The sequence below is a fragment of the Schistocerca nitens genome, chromosome 7 (assembly GCF_023898315.1).
Source record: "Schistocerca nitens isolate TAMUIC-IGC-003100 chromosome 7, iqSchNite1.1, whole genome shotgun sequence".
In the NCBI taxonomy this organism is placed as follows: domain Eukaryota; kingdom Metazoa; phylum Arthropoda; class Insecta; order Orthoptera; family Acrididae; genus Schistocerca; species Schistocerca nitens.
The window spans coordinates 274,692,631-274,704,010 of record NC_064620.1 but is presented as its reverse complement, the minus strand read 5'-3'; the positions used below and the strand labels follow the sequence as shown (position 1 = coordinate 274,704,010).

General features: G+C 40.5%; 1 protein-coding gene across 3 annotated transcripts in view; it reads right to left on the bottom strand.

Annotated features, from left to right (window-relative positions):
* Positions 1 to 212: 212 nt before the first annotated feature.
* Positions 213 to 11,380, bottom strand: part of LOC126195408 (gastrula zinc finger protein XlCGF57.1-like) — a 201,697-nt gene continuing 190,529 nt past the window's right edge. For all 3 annotated transcript variants that reach the window (XM_049934004.1, XM_049934005.1, XM_049934003.1), the window contains one exon: positions 213 to 1,695. In XM_049934004.1, coding sequence (XP_049789961.1) covers positions 1,156 to 1,695 — 540 coding nt within the window. In that variant the 3' untranslated portion in view covers positions 213 to 1,155. The remainder of the gene's footprint in view (positions 1,696 to 11,380) is intronic.

Genomic DNA, 11,380 nt, shown 5'->3' with positions numbered 1-11,380 from the left:
TTTTCTCATCAGGGCTGAAAGATTACTCGATCATTTGTGGAAGAAAATGTTGCAAGGAAAATATAATCAATGATAGATATAAGAGCTATTCAACATAAAACTACAGCCTATCAAAATATAAAACATGCTATAATCTCTCAAATGAGAATTGCAAATCTTTCGGTGTTGCTTTTTCATATATTTCTGTGACTATATTACAAGAAAGTGCCAGAAATTTTACAAAATTGGATTTGTACAGAGCACTTATATATCAAAAGACTTTATAATTGTAAAAGAATGAGGTCAATATCTCAAAAAATAATTCATATCTTACATCCTCATCATTTACATACAAAAAATATAGTTACATGTTTCATCATATTTCTTTTTACAGATAATTAATTTTCTGCTGGTGCTCTTAGTTGCTAGATGGCTCTTAGTATCAGTCAAGATAACGAGTATTCACAAAATGTAATCTGTATTAATAAAAGTAGGATTTGATATTTCACTCTGAAAACAAACTGATAAATTTCATGATCCCTAAAGCTAACATACATTGAACTCCTTACAAATACGGCTGTTTTTTTGCAACTGTGCGAGCCTCAAAGATGTCTATACTTTGTGATTACATCTGCTTCCCCAAACCGTGGAGAAATTACGATCAGAATGATTTTACATATGGAAGGAAAATAGCAGACAAGAAAATTTCTAATCAAGAAAACTCATATAATGAAATGGAGTTTGCATAGAAATGGTGTAAATGTGAATAATTCTGATAACTGAGACATCTCCATTATTAAATGCAACAATCAACTGTTACTGAAGTCTGAAAGCAGAAAGAGAAAAAAGAATGGTTTGTAAAAGCATAACAGAAACTTCATACCTGAATCCTTTGATGATTCGGTGGTATGCAAAGAGAAATGTTCTGTACAAGAACCTACATTTGTGCTAACAAAATCACTGACTTCAGACTCTGGATGTAATGTGTTCATTGAAGAAGAATCAAAAAGAGAAACTTTAAGTTCAACACATAAGATTCCATCAAAGATATATCTGAAATGACTGAAATGAATGCAACAGGTTCTGTTGTAACAATATAAACACCATGGAGACAGGAGCTAACTAAGTGCACGTGCGCACACCCATCCACCCGCCCAGCCACACACACAATTATTTTTACGACTTGGCGAGACGAAGTACATGCAAAATAACTTCGTCCACAGTCTGATTGTTGAGCAAAGTCTTGACAGCAGAGTCATCTATGACAACAGTGAACAGCAGCTTGGCATTTTCACGCAATCTATCTGTGTACAATAGCTCCTCTGAGGTTACAGGCTGATGACCACATCGACGAATGACTGCCTCTAGTAACTGGTCAACTTGTGTTTCTGGCCATCCAAAAGCCTTTAGAGTGGCTTCGTCCACTAGCAGTGCCAGCAGCTCACGAACTGAGTCAGCGAGAGCAGCTTCACTGAGTGATGGTATGCTACTAGGGTCACCTGAACTTCCATCACTTCCACTACCATTCAGGCCCACACCAGATCCAACAGGCCCTTGAGCTGCTGCTGCAGCTAGAAGCTGCTGTTGCAGTTTTTTCTTTTCTGTTTCAGCCAATATCTCCTCCAACATGTCTCTGTGCTTGGTGCGCATGTGACGGAGTAAACAATCTTGCCGAATGAATGCTCTTCCACATTCATCACAAGAACGGGGTGGTTCCTGCAAATAATTGAATCACCTATAGTTTTCTCTTAATTTCTTATAACTATTCTACAATGATTATTATTAATGTTTCTCACAAATGAGCTACTGACAAATATTCACATTTAAATGTGCAAGCAAGGAAAATCCTTAGCGATAACATTTTACAAAATAATATACATCATTTTTTGTGAAAACTCAATAAAAGAAAAGAATTTATGTTAAACCTGCTAAGTATCATTACAGATTTCAAATTATGCGTATGTAATGTGAACTCACTGTTATTTGCAGGTCAACATTTTGACTGTCACATCAAATCAAGCACAAAACAAATGATGAAGTTGTCATCATATAATCGGAACAAACATACAAGTAAATTCATAGAATTTACTCAGGATAGAGTTCAACAGTTCACTCTGAAAGCCTGATTTCCTTGTGTCTCCTAAGAGATATTAGAACAATAACAATACTATTTGCTTACTAAAATGTAGTACTTGACCTACAAGAGGACGGCTTGGGTCCTATAGGCGATATATATTGATGGATATTGAGCAGTGAAAGTACAGATACTCACTTTATGATCACAAAATAACACTGAAACTCCCTCACTCGAAACCTCTCTGCAATGGCTACTATTGGTGGTGTTCCAACCATTGGATTCACTACACTTCAACAACATTGTATATCCCAAGAACTCATCACTCATCCATATCTCACTGTCGTATATTATATTAAGGTGGGAGGTGGGCAAAAGCAAACCAGTTCTTCTAACACTTTTCCAATGACAGTAATACGAAATACCCATGGGCCCCTCATACTCATTAATGAGTGCAGAATGTGAACTATCCATTACATGTGGTATATCTGTGGTCAGATGCTCAATGCTGATGACACTATACAACATGGTGAGAGAATCTTACAAAATAGGGAAATAAACACTATTTTCAATAATATGCAAAATAAATGAAAGTCACCTATAGCCGACTGATGCATAGAAATACACAACAGAAAACAATATTCACTCTAGCTTTTGAGTTCTTACTTTTTCTCTAGCAAAAGTACACATTTATCTATTTTGTCCACGTGATCAGATAGCACTCACTGTTACAGGTGCAGGATAAAATTTGTTAACATATATGATGGATAGATCATGGTATTATAATACACTGCAATAGTCTGATTAAATAGATTCACTGAATAATGAATCTTTTGCACTTAAAGATAACCAACAAGATTAATTTTCTAGGTATTCTATTACAGAGTAAAAAGAGTGACACAGCAAATAGGATGTCACAGCTTTACTACATCGTATGTTCTCTTCTATAGACTTGGAGCACAGTTTATGTGTACTATAATGTTACACACAAGTGATTACTATTTTGAATGATTATCTTTGGCACAGTCAGTGAGTTATGTTTTCTCTTTGTTTTATTCTGTTGCTGGATGTGCTAAAAGGAGTTGTATGAGTTGCAGTTTAGTTTTATGTCGCAATAAAATTAATTTGTCTAGCCCCACAACAGTTGGTGACACCGATGCGGTCAGCCATGTTACTAACACTACATATTGTGCCACATCACACTAAGTACAAACATTCATGTCAACTGTGTCTGGCATCTTCTGCAACCCAGTTCACCATAACTCCACAATGTCAAACATGCCACCAAGAATGGGTTGTCTGCTGCATAGTAATTAATCATGTGACAGTAAAACTGCCACTGTTTTAGTAACAGAATCCCATACTGTGGTTTGTGCAACAAGAAAGACAGTTTAGGCTAGTAGTTTAGACAAGAAGCACAGTTATATAGTTTCTGCACTCAAGGCCAAAAAGGCGCAAGACATTCTGGTGTCATCGAGTACTGATTGTTACATAACCATCAAGAATGCCCTGATTACCTGGCTCTTGCAATTCAAGGGAGAAGTTACTTTACACTGAAGAGCTAGTTGATCAATCCCCAATGCAGCTACTACACCGAATGCATACATTAGCAAGCAATACAGTCAGTGACACAATTCTGTGGAATATTTGGTTATCGCGTCTATCACCCACTGCGCAGAAGATACTGACAGTGTGCACTGGTGATCTAGATGTACTCGCGCAACCAACGAATCACATAGCATGAATGCATCTGTACACATGTGTCACAACAGTTTTCCCCCAGCCTTGGGCAGATAACAGCCTTTCTACCCTACAATCATAGGCTTACAAGCTCACTGGAAAAGTTGCTGCATTATGGATCTAGACTACTAGTCACCAATCTTGTCGTCCTCCCTCACAGGGAAAGCACAGCTGCTCACCTTCATGAGCAAAAGTCTGCTGGTACCATTGATAGTATGGTTCCAAAGTTCAGAAGTGTAGAACAGGGAAACTCAGCAGGAAGTCAAGGACGACGGCCAATGTTTCTCCAGGCAGTAGCCAACTGTTTGTAATGCAACATGGCACAAAGTTACAGTTTTTGGTAGAAGGGTGCTGACATTTCAGTCTATCCATCTGCCCACCTGTGTGTTGCAACTGTGATTACTGCCACTTTTTTCCCACCTATGGTTCTACAATTGTAATGTATGGTCATGACAAATTAGTGCTGAACTTAGGTCTATGGTGCAAATTTGAAAGGCAGTTTGTCATAATGGACATGAGCACCCTGTAAGCTAAGCAAACTTTTTATCGTTTTATGGACTCCTACCTGACCTCCATCATTGATGCCTTCTTGACACTAACACCAACCTAGCAAACTAAGGGCAAATGCACCATGTGGAAGACACAGCAATACAGATGATTACTGGTGATTCTCCATTCATAAGCTCCTCAGACAGTTTCCAGAGATCGCTTGCTAGACTCCCACACTAGCAGCTGCACAGCACTCGATGGCACACTATATTTTGACTTCACTGGACCACCACTTCGTCCTTGACCACAGCACTTGACACCCCAGGAACTGAAGATAGTTAAGCAGGAATTCTCATCCATGCTTGCACAAGGAATCTGCCACCCATCAAGCAGTAGTTGGGTGTATCTGCTGTACTTGGTCCCAAAGAAGAACAATGAATAGCAACTATGTGGTGACTATAGGCAGCTAAATGTAAGAGCCATTCCAGATCGATATACAGTAACACTGGACGACATTACTAAGACTGCTGTCTAAACACCATCTGGACGGTTTGAATTTACCCGAATGCCTTTTGGACTTATTAATGCTGTCCAAACATTTTAATGGTTCATGGATGAAGCCACATGTGCTTAGACTTTTGTTACATATATATCAACGTTATTCTGGTCATGTCAAACTAAGAGGCATAAACTAGACACACTTATGACAGATCTTCACTCATCTATGTGCATATGGCTGGCTCATCAACCCTGAAAGTACATCTTTGGAACAGCTGAAGTGCAATTCCTAAGTTATGTTATCAATGCACGAGGCATAAGGCCACTGTAAGAGAAACTATAAGCTATACTTCATTTTCTGCAGCATATGACAGTTACAGAATTATGATTATTTCTTGGCATAACCAATTTTTACCATTGTTTTGTTCCCACTCAAGGACTCTTAGCTGCACCACTGAATAATTTATTGCAGAGTGCACTTAAACCGAAGGATAAGCTCCAGTGAAATAGTGAGGCCGAGTTGGCATTTACCAAGCTGAAGAACGCCATCACAGAAGCTACACTGTTGGTGCACCCAATTCCTTGGGCACCTCTTACCCTGATGGTCAATGCGTCTGCCACTGCAATCAGTGCTTCATTGCAACAGCAAGTAGATGTGCACTGGCAGCCCTTAGTCTTTCCCAGTAAAAAGTTATCACCATCTCAACAGAACTTGCCCACCTATGATCATGAACTATATGCTGCCTGTGTTGCTATTAAGAAATTTCATCCCCTGTTGGAGGGACAGCAGTTCACTTTCATCACAGATCATAGGCCACAAACATACGCTTTCTGCCAAAACACAGAGGAAGCGTCACCATATCAGCTGTGACATCTCAGCTATATCAGACAGTTCACTACTAATAGTGTTCACATTGAAGAGGTACTGAATATGCCAGCTGATGCTCTCTCTTGGACGGAAGTGATCACTTATGCTGTTAATTCTGAAACTCTCGCCACAGCCCAGACATCAAATAGTGAGATACAAGATTTGTTGGAGCAACCATCAGGCCTACAACTCTGCCATATTGTGTTGCCACCACCAACAACGCTGCTGTATTGTGACGTTGCCACTAACAAACCATAACCATTTGTGACTATTGACTTCCACCATCAGGCAATCACCTCTTTATATAAGATGTTGCACCCAGGAGTACGATCCACTACCAGCATGGTAAGGCGAGCTTTTTCCTGGTCACGCATGGACAAAGATTGCATGCAATATGTGCGACAATGCATGGTATGTCAACAGGATAATGTTAGCCTGCATGTTAGTTTACCTCTTGACACATTTCTTCCTCCGAATGTCCATCAAGACCTTGTAGGACCTCTCCCGGCATAACAAATATATACCTACTGCCTTACAGCCATTGATCATTTTACATGCTGGCCTGAGGTGTTCCTGATTTCTGACATTACCACAGAAACAGTTTCAACTGTGTTCTTCCACGGATGGATCACCCATTTCGGTATATCTACAAATTACAACAAACTGGGAAAGATGATTTGCATCATATCTTTTTAAAGCACTAAACATCCTACTGGGTATGAAGCACATTAGATCTACAAATTATCACCTGGCAGCAAATGGTTTAATTGAGCACATGCACTGCCAACTGAAAGTGTCACTTCAATGTCACGAGTCACAGCGGTGGACAGAGATGTTGCCCATCATCCTGTTGGGTCTTCGTGCATCACTGAAAGGAGACCTGAAGTCATGATTGCAGAACTTGTTTATGGCCAGCTGATACAACTGCCCAATGAGCTCTTTGCCAAATGCAATACAACTGCACTGGCCTTTCAAATTTCATACAAAATCTGCATACACAAATCTGGTAACTATGCTCAGTTGCTCCAAGGGATCAGTGGACCGATCCTTCTTTTGCTTTTGATGAGCTACAGAGTGCCATCTTGTCTTTGTACAGCATGACACATACACTAGCCACTGCAGCCACCCTACAATGAACCTTACTGTGTCATCTGCAAGGAGGACAAGATATTCAAAGTCAATGTGATGGGTATGCCAACCATCAACAGGCTAAAACCAGCTTTTCGTGCACCCTACACTGGTACGAACTCCTCCACACAGACCACACGCTCAACAAATGATCCAGCTGCTCCACCACCTGTCACAGATCAGCTGCAACGGCTGGCAGACGCTACGTCTAATGTACCATTACCAGCCTGTGCATGACTCATTGTTACCCGGTCTGGATGACACATCTAATTCAACAGATAATATTATCTAAAAAGAAAGATGATGAGACTTACCAAACAAAAGCGCTGGCAGGTCGATAGAAACACAAACAAACACAAATATACACACAAAATTCAAGCTTTCGCAACAAACTGTTGCCTCATCAGGAAAGAGGGAAGGAGAGGGAAAGACGAAAGGATGTAGGTTTTAAGGGAGAGGGTAAGGAGTCATTCCAATCCCGGGAGCGGAAAGACTTACCTTAGGGGGAAAAAGGGACAGGTATACACTCGCACACACACACATATCCATCCATACATACATGTCCACATCAAACGGTCCCTTCCCTATAGCCTAGGTCTTCGTGGCAAACGAATCTGCTCCAGTCCGGAATCCCTGAAACATTACACCAACAACCTGACAACAGCTTTCGCATCCCGCAACTACCCTCTCGGCCTGGTACAGAAGCAAATAACCAGAGCCACTTCCTCATCCCCTCAAACCCAGAATCCCCCACAGAAGAACCACAAAAGTGCCCCACTTGTGACAGGATACTTTCCGGGACTGGACCAGACTCTGAATGTGGCTCTCCAGCAGGGATACGACTTCCTCAAATCCTGCCCTGAAATGAGATCCATCCTTCATGAAATCCTCCCCACTCCGCCAAGAGTGTCTTTCCGCCGTCCACCTAACCTTCGTAACCTGTTAGTTCATCCCTATGAAATCCCCAAACCACCTTCCCTACCCTCTGGCTCCTATCCTTGTAACCGCCCCCGGTGCAAAACCTGTCCCATGCACCCTCCCACCACCACCTACTCCAGTCCTGTAACCCGGAAGGTGTACACGATCAAAGGCAGAGCCACGTGTGAAAGCACCCACGTGATCTACCAACTGACCTGCCTACACTGTGATGCATTCTATGTGGGAATGACCAGCAACAAACTGTCCATTCGCATGAATGGACACAGGCAGACAGTGTTTGTTGGTAATGAGGATCACCCTGTGGCCAAACATGCCTTGGTGCACAGCCAGCACATCTTGGCACAGTGTTACACCGTCCGGGTTATCTGGATACTTCCCACCAACACCAACCTATCCGAACTCCGGAGATGGGAACTTGCCCTTCAGTATATCCTCTCTTCTCGTTATCTGCCAGGCCTCAATCTCCGCTAATTTCAAGTTGCCGCCACTCATACCTCACCCTTCTCTCAACAACTTCTTTGCCTCTACTCTTCCACCTCGACTGACATCTCTGCCCAAACTCTTTGTCTTTAAATATGTCTGCTTGTGTCTGTATGTGTGGATGGATATGTGTGTGTGTGCGAGTGTATACCTGTCCCTTTTTCCCCCTAAGGTAAGTCTTTCCGCTCCCGGGATTGGAATGACTCCTTACCCTCTCCCTTAAAACCTACATCCTTTCGTCTTTCCCTCTCCTTCCCTCTTTCCTGATGAGGCAACAGTTTGTTGCGAAAGCTTGAATTTTGTGTGTATATTTGTGTTTGTTTGTGTTTCTATCGACCTGCCAGCGCTTTTGTTTGGTAAGTCTCATCATCTTTCTTTTTAGATAATTTTTTCCACGTGGAATGTTTCCCTCTGTTATATTCAACAGATAATATCTTTGACAATAAGGGAGAAGGATGACGGAGTTCAATGTTATGTGCATGTAATGCTAGATGCAAGTGATTACTACTTTTAATTATTATGTTTGGTGCAGTTGCTGGCTTATGTTTTCTCTTTGTTTTATCCAGTTGATGAATGTGTTATTGAATGGGGCCATGAGTTACAGTTTAGTTTTTATGTTGCAATAAAGTTAATTCAGCTTGCCCTGCAACATACTTAATAAATTTTTGAAGCTTGTTGAACAGCTGGAGCCCCCCGTATAATGCACAGTTTTTATGATGTTAAGTGTTTGCACATAATACATGCAGATCTGAGATTAATTGCTGTTGTATTTGTGTATTTTACTATTTTCTTTCTCCAGTCTCGATTCTGTTGGCACCGTGTGGTCTTTAAAAATATTTACAGACTCTAGAAGGCCGTGTTACGTTCTCCAGCTTCCTGAAGATGGGTTTGCAGGAGTCTTTAGGTTTGCTTCCATTAATAATCTTCATGGTTCTCTTCTGTATTTTGAAAGTGCTCAGAACAGTTGAAGCATTTCCCCAGGACATCACAACACACAGACACCCAAACACGCACACCCATGGCGAGACTGTCCTCAATATGGTTGTAAGCATCTATGCCTTTGGGTAACTGTGTGGTTTGTGTAATTTTGCTAGAAAAAGAGGAAGAGCTCGAAAACTAGTGTGAATACTGTTTTCTGTTGTGTGTTTCTATACATCACACACCAGCCAGCAACAGGTGAGCCATTGCCTTTCCTTTATTTTAAGTATTATTCTATCCAGAAATTTCCATTGTTATTATACATATTCAATAATGATGATTGATTAGTTTAAACAATGGAAAATCCAGGATGGAATAATGACAATATTATGAAATGGATAGACTGCTACTCACCATACAGCAGAGATGTTGAGTCACGAACGGTATAATGTATAAGGGGCGTTCAAAAAGAAACGAGCCAGAGTCTGGTATGCGCAAACTGGTGACACGAGGGTAATATCATGGCGTGTGTAACGAGGTGTGCTTCCAACCAGAGCATGAAAGTTCACAGCCCGTCGCTAGAGGGCACACGTGCACGTCACGTGACTGAACAGAGTTAACAGCAGCATGCATCAATTGTCCAACACTGCTAGTCACATTGCAAACAGTGACATGGAGGCATCAACAGAAGAGCAAAGAGGTGTTGTTCATTTTCTGAGAGTGGAAGGTGTAGGAAGAACGGACATTCATTGACGAATGTCACAAGTGTTACGGCGAACATTGTATGTCCCTTGCAAAGGTCAAGGCGTGGCACAAACGCTTCAGGGAAGGACTGGTGTTGTTAACCAATGATGCATGGTCTGGAACACCACAATGCATTACTGATGACATCATCCAGCTGGTGGATGCACTCATTACCCAGGACCACCGAGTGACAGTGAAAGCTAAGCCCAGCGTTACCTGCAAACCTTGACCACCCTTCACCAGGCGATCAAATCAAAGCAACCAGGCACTCTCACCCATGGGGTCATTCTGCTCCACAACAGTGTGTGGATGGATATGTGTGTGTGTGAGTGTATACCTGTCCTTTTTTCCCCCTAAGGTAAGTCTTTCCGCTCCCGGGATTGGAATGACTCTTTACCCTCTCCCTTAAAACCCACATCCTTTCGTCTTTCCCTCTCCTTCCCTCTTTCCTGATGAGGCAACAGTTCGTTGCGAAAGCTTGAATTTTGTGTGTGTGTTTGTGTTTGTTTGTGTGTCTATCGACCTGCCAGCGCTTTTGTTCGGTAAGTCACATCATCTTTGTTTTTAGATATATTTTTCCCACGTGGAATGTTTCCCTCTATTATATTGATAAAGTTATAATAATATATTCATGCAGGCATTTTTGAGTTTTTAGACAAGAACAATTTAACAAGAACATATATAACACTTACAGTCATTTTGCAGCTTGCAATACAATTTCTACAAAATATTAAAAATTTATTATAGGATACATAATCTTTATTGTTTCTTTTCTTTACAAATTGCCAAACTGTCCTGCATGAATTCTTCAATTGAATAATAACATTTTTCCACTAGTCTATTAAATAACAATCTTTTTAGTGAGTCAAACTCCATATTTAACAGATTTGTGTTATATAATTTATTGTAAATTTTTAACACTGTGTACAATGGTGTTTAAGTGTAAAGTTTTAAATAATTAGATGGAAGTTAGAAACTGTGTCTGTGATGAGTACTGTAATTGTGGTTGAAATGAAAACCGTCAAGTAACTTATGATTTTTACATGTGAAAATAAAAATTTCATACATTTACAGAGAAGGAATGGTTAGTATTTTTAATTTTTTAAATAATGTGTATGATGTTCTTTTTTGGACTAAACACGTTTCGTATAATTCTCTTTTGAAGTGCAAGTAATATCAGGCTGTTTGTAGAACTTCCCCAGAAAATTATTCCATATCAAATTATAGTTTCAAAGTAGCTGTGGTAGACTATCTTCCTGATGTCCATAAGGGTGGAACCAGATAAGACATTCATCACATAAGCTAGGCTCTTTAGTTTGTTTGTTAACAAGTCTACATGTGCCTTCCAATTTAAATTTTTGTCGAGATTTAGACCTAGAAATTTTACATAACTTGCTTCAGTCATTTCCTGATTGCCGTGCACTATTTTTATGGGAGATGCTGATGATGTTTTAATGCTGAACTGCACTAATTGTGTTTTTGTGACATTGCGTTTTCAACCATTTTGCTGAAACCATAATTCT